General features: G+C 39.0%; 1 protein-coding gene across 2 annotated transcripts in view; it reads right to left on the bottom strand.

Moving 5' to 3' along the window:
* pde9aa (phosphodiesterase 9aa) overlaps positions 1 to 16,852 on the bottom strand; it is a 101,604-nt gene that overhangs the window by 63,404 nt on the left and 21,348 nt on the right. The window contains exons 3-7 of one of the 2 annotated variants that reach the window (XM_049594870.1): positions 16,677 to 16,761; positions 12,358 to 12,418; positions 11,750 to 11,824; positions 6,746 to 6,832; positions 6,214 to 6,318 (exon numbers count right to left, since the gene is read on the bottom strand). In XM_049594870.1, the coding sequence (XP_049450827.1) occupies positions 6,214 to 6,318; positions 6,746 to 6,832; positions 11,750 to 11,824; positions 12,358 to 12,418; positions 16,677 to 16,761 (413 nt within the window). The remainder of the gene's footprint in view (positions 1 to 6,213; positions 6,319 to 6,745; positions 6,833 to 11,749; positions 11,825 to 12,357; positions 12,419 to 16,676; positions 16,762 to 16,852) is intronic. The other variant, XM_049594872.1, reaches the window with a different exon arrangement.

Raw genomic sequence — 16,852 nt, 5'->3', positions numbered from 1 at the left:
TTTTTTTTTTTTTTTTTTTTTTGTCTGGGGCCTGATTTACAGACAGGCATATCCGCAGGCAGCCCAGTGTTGCTGGAAAACACGTGCAACACATGCTTTCCCCTCCCCCACGGCTCTCTCTCTCTCACTCTCTCTCCTCTCCCTCCCTCCTGTTTGTATGCTCACGTGCTGTGTGTCTGTAACCCCTCCCCCTTCTGCTCAGCGCAGACACAGATGACACCACACATATTGACCAATAATCCGAACATACTTTTGCTATTTTTCCGACTGCTGCTATTCCGACCCGTTAACATTTGTTATAGTGGATACCTCGATCAGAGGTTTTACCAGATAGCCTGACGTAATTGTTTTATATTATACAGGCACAGTTCAGCACGGCATTACAGAACCCAATGTTTTCGGGTGCAAACAGCTATGAAGATGACTCTCCAATTCTCGCTATTGAGGGAAGTCACTAAACGATATGACACTCTTAGTTACGGTTGCACACAAAACTAGCCCAGCCCCAACCACAACAATAAGATAGTCTAAACTACAACAAAAATACAATAAAAGGGCTATAAGAGAACATAAAACGGGCTATTTTAAGTAGCCTTCAACATGGCCCGAAACGCCCTCTGGGTAATATGTATAACCACTGGCTGCACTTTGTGCATGTAGACAGAGAGTGGAACATCGAACAGAAAGTGAACACACTGACCACTGATAGTGCACGCAATATGATTGCAGCGGCCAGGCAACTCCCATTCGAACATATGCCCTGTATCGTACACAGCGTCCACCGAGCCATCACAGTGTCTCTGCACAACAGGCCAATGACAGTTTATTGGCTAAATGCAGAAAGGTAGTGGGCCATTTCAAGCATAGCCCATCAAACGCAGCGGAGCTCGAACAGCAGCAGGTTTGTGTTGAGAAATGTGTGGAGCGCTACAAGGCAGAGCCCCCTATTGCCATGGAGGACTGTCCCCAGCAGTAGTGGTCCAAACATGAAGGGGCACACAGCGAGATGGTCTGCCTTGCACACAAGTACTTGGCAACACCTCCCACATCCATACCCTGTGAAAGGTTATTTTCACTCTCAGGGCATGTTGTTCAGAAGAAGCGAGCTGCCCTGTCGTCCGAAAATGTAAACAGGCTTGTCTGTTTGAGCAGTTGCTCAAACAGACAAGCCTGTTTACATTTTCAGACATTAAGCCAGTTGGCTTAATGCAAAGAAAGAGAAGTAGGCTAATCGGGACCTTAGTGGTGTTTCTATGCCTAACTGCACTATATAGGCTGAGTCCTAGTTCTGCACTACATGTGCACCGTTACATATGCACTTTGCTTGTTTTAGTTTATTTTTTTGTATGACTGCTTTGTTCACAGTAGGGATGTGACTGACTGGCTGGATGGCTGGCTGGGTGACTGACTGACTGACTGACTGACGGACTGATGGACTGACAGACTGACTGGCTTATTACTGACTGACTGACGTAGTGACTGACTGGCTTACTACTGACTGACTGATTGACTGAGTAGCTGACTACTGATTGACTGAGTAGCTGACCACTGACTGGCTACCTGACTGACTGACTAGTGACTGATTGACTAACTTCACTATATAGGCTGAGTCCTAAATGCACTATACTGTATAGGCTGAGTACTAGTTCTGCACTACATGTGCACCGTTACATGTACACTTTATTTGTTTGTTTTAATTTATTTTTGTATGACTGTTTTGTTCCCACTTAGTAGAGGATGTGTTTTGTGAGCCTATGTTTTCCCCCAGGATCCAGGGAATGAACTTGGGTTGAACTTAAGTTGGTCACTACTATATGACATTCAGGTCAATATGCCCATTTGTTTTTCCATGTTGGGCTCCACTGTCATGTTGTGCTTTCAGCATAATGTTTCAATTAAAATGCATTTGCATAAAAAGCATATTTGTCCACTCCTATATTGATGAGGATTAAAAACCTTTTCATTTAGAACAGATAAAAAATGTGTGATTAATTTTTGATTAATTGCGAGTTAACTATGAAAATCATGTGATTGATCGTGATTAAAAATTTGAATCAATTGACAGCACTAATATATATACATTAGGGATGTAACGATTACCGATATTACAGTAAATCTCAGTTAATTTTTACACAGTAAGAATTACCGTTTATGTTTAAATTAATTGCATTATCGCGGTGGATTATCAGGATATGTAATAACAGCCTCATCCAAGTCTCGCGATGCAGGCGCTGTGTGAATGCGTAGCTTGTGTAAATACAAAGAATGAAAACATCGCAGAAGGTGGTGATAGTGGCACTCAGGAAATTTTCCCCCCAAACTAAACGCACAAAATCTGAGGTCTGGGCATACTTTGGGTTTCTGAAGAATGCTGAGGGACAGCTGGTGGAGGACAACTATCCTGTGTGCAGAACATGTCGAAAGAAAGTTGCTGCGAAGGGTAGCAACACTACAAATCTGCTGTCTCATCTCCGTGACCATCATCCACAGTTTTATAGCCAATGCAAGGTATGCTATGCAAAACGTCAGTTATTGTGTGATGGACTTTGGTTTTACTAAGATTGTCATAATGTGTAACTCTTGACGTATACGGGACATTTGAGCCGTATCTGTCCTCCTAAACAGTGACTGGATTTTCCGTTTTTGTTTAAGACACTTAGGAGCTAATACTAGCTGAGTAGCTAATAGCCGTATTAGCAGCTATGTTGCTAAGTGTTTCAAAACGAAATGGAGCTGAAAACACTGAGTGGAGCCGACAGAATATAAACCGACATAACGTAATGGAAACATATTCATTTTATATTATCGCTAATTGAGATCAACTATGACTGAATCACTATGATTATGGTTATTGTATGGCGAGCTAGAATCAATATAGATGGCCAGTTATGCATGGTGTTTCGACTCTTGTTTATTTATTTGCACATTTATGTTTATTTAAGGTTTAAAGTTTATTTTATTCAAAGTTATTTTAAGTTGCACTATTACTTGCACAAATTTTCCCGAGGAACAAGTTTTGTTCCTATATTGTTTACATATTTTGCTGACTGTTAAAATGCAACAGACAAATAAGCTTTGGTCTTGTAATTTGTTTACATATTTTGTTCATTTGAAATAAATCTTTCTGTTGCTGTGCCAATCCCTTGGCCCTTTAATGTGAAAGTTTCATTTTAATATAAGATTTTGGCTGTTAACATTTTAGTATGATAAGGAAGTTACAAGATTTAGTGAAATTATTTCAATGTATCTATTATTTTGAACATTTTACAGCATATTGTGGTATTATCGTTTACCGTGATAATTTGGTCACTATAATCGAGATACCAAATTTTCCATATCGTTACATCCCTAAAACATATATATGTATATATATATATACACATATATATATATATATATATATGTTTCTTTTTTTTTTCTTTTTTAAAGAGAGACTTGTGTGTTGTGTGTTTGTTAAATAAAGTTTTTGTTATTTTTTCTAAAATTAACATTTGTGTACCCCTTATTGTTATTACTGTGACATTTCTATCATGCAAATAGAGGGAGAAATAACAATATCAGCCCCAAATATAGGCTCAAAAAAATCGGCAGTACATATTGGTCATCAGCTGAGGCTGATGGCAAAACATTGGATCGGCCATAAAAAAAATACATATCGGTCGACCTCTACTTAAAACATAAAGTGTAAAATTCAGAGAGCAGGATCTTGAAGAAGCATGATCACTGCAGTGACAGTCAAACGCCAAATCCCACTATCCCACACTAACAAAATATCTAATTTAAATTTACTTCAAAGTAATGTATCAAATTAATTTCTTTTACCAAAGATAACAGTATTGCTTGTGAAAAGTGCATCAAAGACCACAAGGAGAGTCATTATAAAAAGCCATGGTGGGTTTGTATTTTATTACTATTTAAAGGAGCTGTGTAAACCGTTCAGAGCATATTTATGAGTCTGAGCCAGGATTGTTTGCACACAGTTCTCAACATGGAGGTGGCTGAGCCAGTGCCTAGCAGCTAAAAAAGCTGCAAAAAAACAGTTCTAACAATGGCAACAGTGCTACAGAGCTAACAGTGTTAACCTGGGGGGAACTATAGGGTGGGTTTTACACTTCTGATATATCAGCACTAACTGGTTGTAACTTCTGTATAAGCACAGTGCAGAGTGGTGAGGATTAGCTAGCCAGTGCAATGCACTAACATGGTTGGGTAGTCAGACCGCCTACCAGAACAAACCACAGAGAATCTTGAGTTACAGCACACACAGGGGAAGCTTGTCTTCATTCTGTGCTCAGGATGCCATTACTTTAGCCTGGTAAGATCATCCTGATGATATGACCTCAACATTCTATTTCACTCTCTGTATCAGTCTAGACTTGCTGCCACCCCAAACACTTCAGAAATTACAGTAAAATCCAATGTGGGCCAATCAGGAATCCACATTGTAGTTGACAATGTAAGCAGCCAATCAGGGACTAAATTGTAGCTGATGATGTAAAATGCAGGCCGCAGCTTGAAGAACAGTAATGGCAGCTCCCGAAGCACTAACTCAAACGTTAGTAGAGAAAACACAGCTATAACTGAAGTGATTGCAGAAATAGAGTCAATAACAACAATTAAACAACAACAAGAATATGTACTCTTGGAGTTTCTTAGAGGAAATACATTTTTGCCATTCTTCTGACTGGATTTGGCAAAAGTTTGATTTATCAACTGGCTCCATTGTTGATGATGAAGATGTTAGGCTAACTGGCTAAAGAAGTTTGTCTGTCAAGGTGAGTACTCCCACCCACTGAAAGGGCGGGCGGCACTAAGTCCAGACTGATACAGAGAGTAAAACAGAATGTTGAGCTCACGTCATCAGGATGGTCTTCTCCAGTCTGATTATTCCAACTGACAGGCAGAGCTGCTAAAAGAATCATAACATTTTGGGAAATATATTTATTTTCATGGTGGTTATGGGGGGGGGCATTTCCCTTTTTCCAATCTTTATTCTAAGCCAGGGGTGGTGCGGCTCTTTGCACATCAGTGTGCTGCTCTTCGATCCATTAATTAAAACCATCGGCGTGCGGCTCTTCCATCCTTCATAAAAAAATCAATTCATTGTTATGAGTGCTATAGCCCTTTAAGAAATGTAACAGGCGTAAGTGGAGCGAGTAAGAGAGAGAGGAGTGCACATGGGCAGGTGAGAGGGCATGGAGTTCGGGAGGAATGCAGGACAGCGCAGTGGCGATATCGATATAGCAAAAAATGGCAGGGAAGAAATGCGTGGCTAAGTGATAGTATGAAAATGAACAAACGTCATTTTTAGCAGAGTCAGAGAGTGATTTTGTGTGAGGAGAGAGTATGAGAGAGGGAGAGACTGTGGAGAGAGTATGAGAGAGGGAGAGACTGTGGATGTGGAGGGGGGTGGAGAAAGACAGTATGAGAGGGAGAGACTGTGTGTATCTCTATTCATGGTTATTCATTTGTGTGTGAGATAAATAAATCTGGCTTTGAAAATTGGAAATGTATTGATTTTGATTTTATGTCATTTCGTGTTTGTGTGATAGAGGGAGTACGTTTGTAACCACACGTGTGTATGATGTGGCTCTTTGTAGTACCATGGTAATTTTTGTGGCTCTTGGTCTCTGACTGGTTGGCCACCCCTGTTCTAAGCTAACTAGTTATTGCTGAATCTTATTATCTAACTTTTGGCAAGTAGTAAATAAGCATATTTTCAAAAATGTCTAACTTTTCATATCAAGGGCTACTCCAGTGGTTTAGTATAAGCCTATATTTTCATGAAGTTAGGGGACTAAATACACTCTGCAAACTGTTTCCACAGGCTGAGAGGGACTTCTTATGATGAGTACATTGACTTTGCCATGAAAACTTGGTGGTGAATGCCCCCTTTAATCTAAGTGTCAGTCTCAGAGCAGTGTACAAGCTAAGATGCTGACTATTTGATGTCTTGACATTTCAGCATGTTAAGATCTCAGCTTTTCAGTGCTGTGTTACAGAGGTTTTTTTTATGTAACTGGGACCAACATGTAGGACTTTAAAAAAATAATGTGCAGGGTGAGGCCATACAAGGCCTGCCATTGTTAGTTTTTATCATTCTCCAATTTTACCTGCTCAAAACTTGAAACTTTGCTTTCAAGTCTCAGCTCAATTCTTTATTGAACCAAGCCTCAAGTCTCACAGCATTCAGGTCTCCAAGAAGCTGCTTACCTGTAGGCTGCAGAGGCAGATCATGCTGTACATCATCTGGGTGACACAGAAACAGTGGCGAAAGTTGTGGAAGGGGTTATTCTTGTAGTTGTCATGAATACAAAGCTACAGAGACGGACAGACAGACAGACAGACAGAGAAAGAGAGAGACATGTCAACAAGACATGTTTCACTATGAGATAGATTTTGTTTTTGTTTTTTCATTATTCTCTTTACTTTTTATTTTTTAGAGAGACAGACAGACAGACAGATAGACAAACAGACAGAAAGAGAGACATACAGACAGATAGAGACAGACAGACAGACAGACAGACAGACACAGACAGACAGACAGACAGAAAGATAAAATGACAGACAGGCAGAGAGAGAGAGAAAGACAGACAGACAGACCGACAGAGAAAGAGAGACAGAGAGGAGGCTTGAGATCTTTGAGCTTTTGGCCAGTAAAGTATTTAGAGATATTGTTGTGGTGTGGTGTGGTGTTGGTTGGTTTCTAATTGAATTTGCAAACAGTACTAGGTCCAGGTCTCACCAGCCATCTCTTGAGTGTGATAGGGTTGATGTTGAAGTCTTTGACCAAGCCTAGGTCATGGTACATATGTTCAAGACAGCTCAGCATCTGAAGAACAAATGCAACGAATCAATGATATGATGATAAAATACTTTTTTCTCTCTTTTTTTTAATGCAATGATAAAATGAACCACCTTGCAGTTTTTGATTTGTAAAAACATTCTTTCTTTTGAATTTGGACAGACCTCTTCAATCATATACTGAGCAGCACATCAAAAGATGCATATAAGCTAAGGGAGCATGTTGGTTTAGATTATGGGCTATTACACCCCTTCTTAAGGAACAAAACTACAAGCAAAACCAACAGTAAATATGTTGTTGTCAATGAATGATGTAGCTCCACAGTCTAAAAGCAGCTTCATCGGCTTTTCCAGTTCCACAGAGAAAAGAGAAAAGAAAACACTTGCTGAAGAAAAATGGAAAAATGGAAATGGAATATTGAATGAAATACTTAATCTAAAATAGCAGTATGTTTGAGGCTTATTTCTTTTCTTAATATATATTTTTTTAATTTTGTGAATAGCATAATAAACCTTGTTTTGTTGTAATTATTAAAGTAAACTAAATAAAATATTATTTATAAAAATAACAGAATTTGCTCTCTGAACCTTATATCATAAAGACCAAACCCTGTTTTATTTTCAACATGTGAATTGTTGTATATGTGAGTTGAAAAGAATAATAATAATATTGTAAGCACTAAGGACGGACTCGTGTTTTTTTGTTTGTTTGTTTGTTTGTTTGTTTAATTATGGCTTGGGGAATGGATATAAAACTCTAAATGGTAGTATTTTGTATTTATTGGATGCTATTTAAACAACAACAACAACAACAACAACAACAACAACAACAACAACAACATGCATTCAAACATGTTGTTTTAGGGGCATCCGTAGCGTAGTGGTTGTGCCGGTGCCCCATATACAGAGGTGTTGCCTCGCTGCAGCGGTCACGGGTTCGACTCTGGCTCGCAACCATTTGCTGCATGTCATCCCTCCACTCTCTCTCACTCCCCCATTTCACTCTCTCCTGTCTCCTATTAAAGGCAAAAGCCCAAAAAATAATTTTTAAAAAAAAACAAATGTTGTCTTTAAAAATGACCAAAATTGTATCATTTATCATCGTCAAAAACTGTAAAAACAGAAAATATAATTGGATTTTCAAATATCCAACAATTCTTGAACACAACCAAATCTGAACTTAGAATGGTGATATATCATCAAAATCATTTTATTCTATCTCATTGAAAATTTGGCCAAATACTAACCTTTGCATGAATTTACCAGCATGCACAACAAGAGTGAGAAACTGAGGCTTTTTTCAATTCCAGGATTTCATTTTCAACTTTTAATTTTCAAACATCAAAGGGTAAGTTTTTTTTTTTTTTTTTTTTTAAAAATCTCATCAAGAATTCATGGTTGAGGGAGGGTCATGCATTTTCCTCAAATTACTCAGGGAGGCTACAGGAAAAAACATTTGTAGCTTCAGGGAGTGACAAAATAAACAAAAATGAAGTCACACTGCAGCCACACTGCTTCTCTGATAAATAAAGAACAGTCCCTAAGTAGCATAGAATCCTGGTGAATCCATACCAGATACAGCAAATCCATCATCTCTCCCATTTTCTTGTAGTAAGTCAGTTTTCTCTCTCTTCATGGACCTTTTTCACAGCAGACATTTCCACTTGTCAAACACAGGTGCAACAAATGGGATTTATAATGACTGCATTTCATTTAGATCTTTCACTTCCAGAGCATTTGCATTGTGCATGTTTCACACTTGAGTTTATATTTGCACATTTAATGTGATGTTCTATCCTACAATCATTAAGCGCAATGACACAACTGCTCCTTAAATTAAGTATCTGCACATATACAAGCCTATATTCATTATATAGTACAGATGAGATACAAATCACAATTTTACATTTATTTTGCATCTGTTGATTTTTCACTTGTAAATTATCCTCTAATAATCCAGATTATAAATCAATCATTTACATTATGTAGAGATACTGTACCGCAAGTAAGCTTAATGTTTTACTGAATCACCATTTCATCGTCCTACAGTTCTGATCTATTTCATGTTCTCTTTGCCTTATTACATGTTATCCAAAAGCTATAAACATGAGGTAATGTGAACTGAGAGAACTAATTTATTTGGCGATTTTGGTGATGTCATCAGTACTACACGGAGCCACATGGGAAAATTGTTTTGACTGACAGGAGGTCATGCAGCACTGAATCTGCTGTGTTTTTTATATTCTTTGGTGTCAGGACTATCAAGACTGCAACTGAACATCGTATTTAGGAGATCACTTTCTTGACAGCTCTCACGACCGGCAGATGGTAGTTTAGCTTTTGATCCACTCTCATAAAATCATGTGACTGGTTTTCTTTGTTTTCACATCAGTGTCTTGTTGGAAGCAGACTGAGACCCAACTTTTTAAGTGGTCTCGATGAACAGCTTAAACACCAACCTAAACCACCTGAACCCAAAGGGAAAAATGAAGTCTGGTGCATTTTCTGTTTTGGTTCAGTTCAGTCTTAGAGATAATGTAAGGAGCACAGACATGTGCAGGGGCTCATAGTAGAGCTGTTTAATGTTGAAAGGAGCCAGCTAATCAGGATGTCTCCTGCACAACATATTTTGGAGGTTCTGCGGGCTCATTAAAACTGGTGGGAGACACCAGGATAGATCCAGAACATGCTGGCTTGGGTACACCTTGGGATCCCCCTGGAGGAGCTCCTCCAGAAGACGATGCTGGGTAGAGGGACATCTGGACTACCTAGAAGGTTACACAACAGTGTGGCCAGGCCACACATAAGTGGCAGAAAATGGATGGATGGATAGAAGGAACACCACCAATTTCACACATCAAAGTGTTTTTACAGGTCTTGAAGAGTTTTACTGCATATGTGAAAAAAACAGTATAAAGCCTTTTGTTTCTCTAGAGAAGAGTTGTGTGAAATCTGATAAATGTCCATCATCGATTAGGGCTGAAGACTTCAAGTTTGAAAACTAGAATTACCGCCTTGCCATTGTATGCCTCCGTGCAGGAGGTAAGTTGCACTTAGAGTCTACACCCATGTCTGTGAAAACATGGATGCTTCACACACATCCTTCCCCCAGCAGCACAGGAGATCTATACAATCAACACAGTTTCAAGGTGGACACCCAAGATCAATGTCACCAGTTCAGTATGTCTCCCCTTCTGTTCCTGACTTATGCACTGAGTAACGGCCAGAAAAGTGTTTTATGCAATACATTATGATGTCCCTGTGAAGTTGACCTTTGACCTTTTGGATAAAAATGTCAGCACTCCATTATTATATTCTGTTACACATTTGTGTGAAGTTTTGTCATAAATAGTGCAAGAATTCATGAGTGATTCAATGAGTTATGGACCAAAACATGCTATTAGGGCTGTCAAAATTGCTCAAAAATGACGTTTGAATATTCCTTCTAAAAATAACTCATAGGTTCGAACCATTTGAATTTTTTTTTTCGCATTATGTCCACAAGAGGGCAAACTAATACAAGGAACCATACTTCTGTATGTATTAATACAAGGAAATATAACTACTTGTAGGTATTTTTATTTCAACATAAACGTCTTTGAAAACATTTACATACCTACACATTAAAACATATAAAACAATTATCTATAACATTACGTTATAAACGACCGCGGACCTCTCACTCACCCCCCCTTTCTGACCCGTGGCCACACTGCCTGCAGAAGCGCTGTGAATAGCCTCAAAGCGCCGAGAAGAGAAGCCAGTTTCCTTTCGGCACCCATGTTAACCAATTGTGTCATCCACACCGGCTGCGCCGCGCCGCGCAGCTTTGTGGCTGCTCTCACCTCCCACTCGCAAAGAGCTGCGGTGGTGTTTTTTTTCCCCCTCCACAATCGAATATCAATTTTCACATTCGAAGGTCCATTTTTTTTTTCAAATTCGAATTTAAGTTCGAATTTAGAATATTCGTTGACAGCCCTACATGCTATGTGAGGTTACTGTGACCTTTCACCACCAAAATCTAATCAGTTCATTGCTGAGTCCAAGTGGACTTTTGTGCTAAATTTGAAGAAATTTCCTCAAGACGTTCACGAGAATGGGATGGATGGACAACCCCACAACATGCCTCCAGTTGTGGCTATGGCTGGCACAGAGGCATAATGAAAACAATATGGGAATGTGGAATTACAAACAAGTGATCTTACTAGCCCTCTGTAGCCTGCTGTATCCCAGCCCATACCTGTGCTTGAGGCTAACAGCTCAACACTATTGGCAATTACTAGCATAAAACACCCAGGTCTCCGACCAAACTGTCAGTGGAGGTGGTGCTGCATTGTGGGCACAACTTTAACATTATCCTTGTCATGTGTTTGATAAGCCAAAATCTCTGCAATTAGAAAGATTGGTCTGCATGTCCAGTTTTTGTTGTGTCATTGTATGGTCGGTAACATCAGGCAGCTGGCACTTCAAAACACATCGTTTTCTCTTCTACTTTGAACACAGACTTTTGATCATTAATGACAATATAAAACTGAACACTTAGGAAATCATAAATAGCATACTAAATCACAGTTAATTTGCAATTTCTTCACCAGTTACTTAATCAGTTATAATTAACAGAAATTAAACCTGTGCTTGATGAAAAATGAATCAGTGGATAATCAGGGCATGAGTCTCACCTCATTCGGCTCCCACTGCCAAGCATCGAATGTAGGCAATCTAAGAGCTTCTACTGTCTCCTTAGACAGATGGTACTACACAAACACACACACACACACACACACACACACACACACACACACACACACACACACACACACACACACACACACAGAGGGTAAACACGCACAAAGGGCCACAGGACAGGGAGACAGGGGCACATGGAAAGGAGAAGAGAGAGGAGAATTGCAGGTGAGATGCGTTTAAGCCAGCTGATCAGTCTTACCTCGTTGGCCTCCCACAGCCAGACATCAAAGGCAGGTTTTTTGAGGGCGTCTATGGTCTGTTGTGACAGCATGTACTGGAGGCAACAGAGCTTGCAGTTAACCCTGTCTGCCTCCACCTGGCACACACATCTACACACCACTACACACACTTACTGTAATGCTCATGCATATAACCTCATGTCATCCCTACTACTTTACTTTATTTTCCTAAATTCTTGCTGGACTGCTGTATCTCACCACAAAAAGGAAGTGTTTAAAAATGTTTCTTTCTGTTCAGTTACAAAATGTGCAACAAATATGACTAGCAGCAACTAGCTGTCTGCAGGTGAATGTTTTTGTAAAATACAACTTGTGCCTTTGTACAAACATTCTATGGATTCACTGCTGTGTTCTCTGAGAGTAGAGATGAGATGATTGAGTGACCTATTGTACTGCAGTGATTTCTGGGAATAGACAAGGACTAAACCTGACGACCAGTTACATTTTCACAACACTCACACCTAAACAGCATGGTGTTTCTGACACACCTGTCATCAGTAGACTCACCGGGCTAACAGAACATACAGTGTAGTGATCCCTGTGACAGAGACTTTCTAGGAAAACCTACCTTTGGGTAGGAGGGCACATCTCTACGAGGAGTCAGCTTCTTATTGTCCTCCACAAAATTACTGAAAAAAAAAAAAAAAACAGTTTGAAGCTACAAAGAAATAATACAAGTACCAATTCTACTAAGAATAATAATACAAAATATGAAAATCAATAATATTCATTGACCAGTCAGTGAAACAATCTCAGTCTCCAGTGTAAAACTTTGATCACCGAACCTCACCAGTTTTACTTTATCAATTACTTATACTGCTACTTACTACTACTACGACTAGTTATTTTACTCTTTGCATCTAATGCTAGAACTACCAGTGACACTGATTAAGGCTTTAACCATTGATAATTTTCCTTACCAGATGATCTCTAGATTCTTGTTTCAATTAATCGAATCTTCAACACACACTTTGGTATGGACCCCAAAGTGTTCAATCATGAATACAAAAGATGTTTAAAATAAATATAAATCATCATATGAATTGTGTATTGTGCCTACACTGGCCTACAATCGAAAATCTGATTTCAAACGGCCCTTTTTCAAAAGTTTGTATTTTATAATGGCATTTTCCCAGTGACACTTTTATTTCATGACACTTTTTGTTTCATAATGTTGCTTTTCATGACAGTGGTGCTGTCATTTCTCATTTTTCTGCCAATCATGTGCCCTTCCTCTCTCAAGCAAGCAAGCTCAACAACTGCTACCAGATTTACCAGTTAGTTCCTGTTCAAATCATGATCAGAATAAGGTTGACTGACAAGTAGGATTTTATTTACAAAGAATTTTCTTTGGTGTTTGATATATTCAATAAACATATTTAGAGGAAATTAAGATAATGGCAAGTAACTGCAGAAGAACAAAAAAACATTAAAATAGAGTGGAAAAATTACAACAAAATACTGTACAAAATGTTTTAGAATTAAAGATTTTCAGCAGTTGTGTGCAGGATCTTAAGCAATATTGATCAGAGGACCTGCAAAAGTTCACAGTACAGAGAATATGTGATGGGCCAGAGCGTCCTGTTGGAAGGGAGTGTTGTAAAGAGTTTGTGTCCAAAGAGTGGCATGTGATTGGCTGAAAAGTGAGATGATCACTATTGACAGTCAGGGTATGAAATAAAATATTACACTATAAAAAGTCACATTATGAAATAAAACTTGACATGAAATAAAAGTGTCACCGGGACAACAAATACAATTATAGCTGCTGCGCAGCAATGGTCAGGGCTGGGCAATTTTAGGCAATTTTAGACAAATCTGGGCAATTCTGAGCAACAAGAGACAGACTAGGAACACAATAAGAAAGTTGCCATTACAATGTACATTTTGCATCAGTTGAGGCTTTAACTCACAACCTCTGACACCAAGGAATATCTTCTATCTGACTGAGCTAATTAGCAAGTGACAACTTGTCTGTGGCTTCACAAATTGACTAAGCCAGCCACCAGGATGACAGCAGCTGTGAAGGCAGATTTTAAACTGCTGTCATAAATTCAGTTATCAAGACAAAAATCTGAAAAGACCCATCTTGCATATAGACAGCATGGAGATGTTGCTGATTTGTTTTTAATGAAACAAGTGAAAAACTGATGTGTGTGCTCTTTGACAGCAATGGTTCACATGAGGACAGAATTCAAAATGCTGTCAAAAATTCAGTTTTTGATATAAAATTCTGATATTTGCCAAACATCATCTACCATGATTCCAAAATGTTGTTATTTTTATTTTTTTTTAGCAAGAATTTGCAAGTATACAGTACAGGCCAAAAGTTTGGACACACCTTCTCATTCAATGCGTTTTCTTTATTTTCATGACTATTTACATTGTAGATTCTCACTGAAGGCATCAAAACTATGAATGAACACATGTGGAGTTATGTACTTAACAAAAAAAGGTGAAATAACTGAAAACATGTTTTATATTCTAGTTTCTTCAAAATAGCCACCCTTTGCTCTGATTACTGCTTTGCACACTCTTGGCATTCTCTCCATGAGCTTCAAGAGGTAGTCACCTGAAATGGTTTTCCAACAGTCTTGAAGGAGTTCCCAGAGGTGTTTAGCACTTGTTGGCCCCTTTGCCTTCACTCTGCGGTCCAGCTCACCCCAAACCATCTCGATTGGGTTCAGGTCCGGTGACTGTGGAGGCCAGGTCATCTGCCACAGCACTCCATCACTCTCCTTCTTGGTCAAATAGCCCTTACACAGCCTGGAGGTGTGTTTGGGGTCATTGTCCTGTTGAAAAATAAATGATCGTCCAACTAAACGCAAACCGGATGGGATGGCATGTCGCTGCAGGATGCTGTGGTAGCCATGCTGGTTCAGTGTGCCTTCAATTTTGAATAAATCCCCAACAGTGTCACCAGCAAAACACCCCCACACCATCACACCTCCTCCTCCATGCTTCACAGTGGGAACCAGGCATGTGGAATCCATCCGTTCACCTTTTCTGCATCTCACAAAGACACGGCGGTTGGAACCAAAGATCTCAAATTTGGACTCATCAGACCAAAGCACATATTTCCACTGGTCTAATGTCCATTCCTTGTGTTTCTTGGCCCAAACAAATCTCTTCTGCTTGTTGCCTCTCCTTAGCAGTGGTTTCCTAGCAGCTATTTGACCATGAAGGCCTGATTGGCGCAGTCTCCTCTTAACAGTTGTTCTAGAGATGGGTCTGCTGCTAGAACTCTGTGTGGCATTCATCTGCTCTCTAATCTGAGCTGCTGTTAACTTGCGATTTCTGAGGCTGGTGACTCAGATGAACTTATCCTCAGAAGCAGAGGTGACTCTTGGTCTTCCTTTCCTGGGTCGGTCCTCATGTGTGCCAGTTTCGTTGTAGCGCTTAATGGTTTTTGCGACTCCACTTGGGGACACATTTAAAGTTTTTGCAATTTTCCAGACTGACTGACCTTCATTTCTTAAAGTAATGATGGCCACTCGTTTTTCTTTAGTAAGCTGATTGGTTCTTGCCATAATATGAATTTTAACAGTTGTCCAATAGGGCTGTCGGCTGTGTATTAACCTGACTTCTGCACAACACAACTGATGGTCCCAACCCCATTGATAAAGCAAGAAATTCCACTAATTAACCCTGATAAGGCACACCTGTGAAATGGAAACCATTTCAGGTGACTACCTCTTGAAGCTCATGGAGAGAATGCCAAGAGTGTGCAAAGCAGTAATCAGAGCAAAGGGTGGCTATTTTGAAGAAACTAGAATATAAAACATGTTTTCAGTTATTTCACCTTTTTTTGTTAAGTACATAACTCCACATGTGTTCATTCATAGTTTTGATGCCTTCAGTGAGAATCTACAATGTAAATAGTCATGAAAATAAAGAAAACGCATTGAATGAGAAGGTGTGTCCAAACTTTTGGCCTGTACTGTATGTTTACAGTACTGTTTACAGTCAAACATCTTGATGTACTCTAGGCTCAACTTTTGATCAATCAAAAATCTGTGAGGACAATTTGTGGAAGACAGTCTAAAGATGCTTGGAAGTTTGGTGTCAGTTGAGCAAAAATTGTGAGAGGAGATAGGTTTAAGAAGTTTTACAGTTTCTGGAAAAAAAAAACAGTGATGGACTTCATAATTTGCAATAGGTTTAAATGTACAAAAGTTTTTTCAGTATTGGGGCTACATTTTAAATAAAGTTTTGAACTTTAGATGGTGGCGCTACACACCATCAGGACTATTGACTTGTGTTTGCAGCTGAACAAATCTGGCATCTGACTGGACCTTTGTGCAAACTTTGGTGATTTTTCATGCATGGGAAGTAGGATTTCCTTGGAAGAAGAAGAAGAAGAAGAAGAAGAAGAAGAAGAAGAAGAAGAAGAAGAAGAAAGTACGAGCAGGAAAACAAGAGGGCCCTAAATATCTGTACTGAAAGAAAAATGTTATCCAATGAAATTTAGTTATTTTGAAAATGCAAATAACATTTCACAATACTAAGCTCAATTTTAATAATTTCTTCAGATAATTTCAGAAATGTTTTGTTCATTTTTATATATTTTTATTTATTTTATATTGAACACTTTGGGCTCCCACAGTTTGGGCTGTTGCTTTTAACTGATTTTAACAATCAACTGAATATCAGAATAGTGTGTGATTAATTTTCTGATGAGTGACGAATTAATTTATCAACTAGGCCTTGTTGTTTCAGTGTTAAAATAATAACAACCATTACTACAGTGATAAATACATTTTTTTTGCTATAACTGCACTAATAATGATACTTATGCAATACTAACTGCTCTGCATATATTCTTATTTACAGTAATAAAATACTAAAGCAGATCTCCTGACAAATTACTTCTGTTGTGGCTGTCACCTGTTGTTTCTGGATCCCATCTCCTCACGGAGCTTCTTAATGTCGTTGCAACATTTCTCAATCTCCACCACCTTCATCCCCTCCACTGCAGACAGACAGAGTAATTTATTAAAACCCCACTAGTTCTAGTAGCAAGTTGGCAAATGCATCTGTGGGTCATTGAACCAAAGTAACAG

The sequence above is a fragment of the Epinephelus fuscoguttatus genome, linkage group LG13, assembly GCF_011397635.1.
Source record: "Epinephelus fuscoguttatus linkage group LG13, E.fuscoguttatus.final_Chr_v1".
In the NCBI taxonomy this organism is placed as follows: Eukaryota; Metazoa; Chordata; class Actinopteri; order Perciformes; family Serranidae; genus Epinephelus; species Epinephelus fuscoguttatus.
The sequence above is the reverse complement of the archived record's forward strand: the minus strand, read 5'-3'. Positions and strand labels throughout refer to the sequence as shown.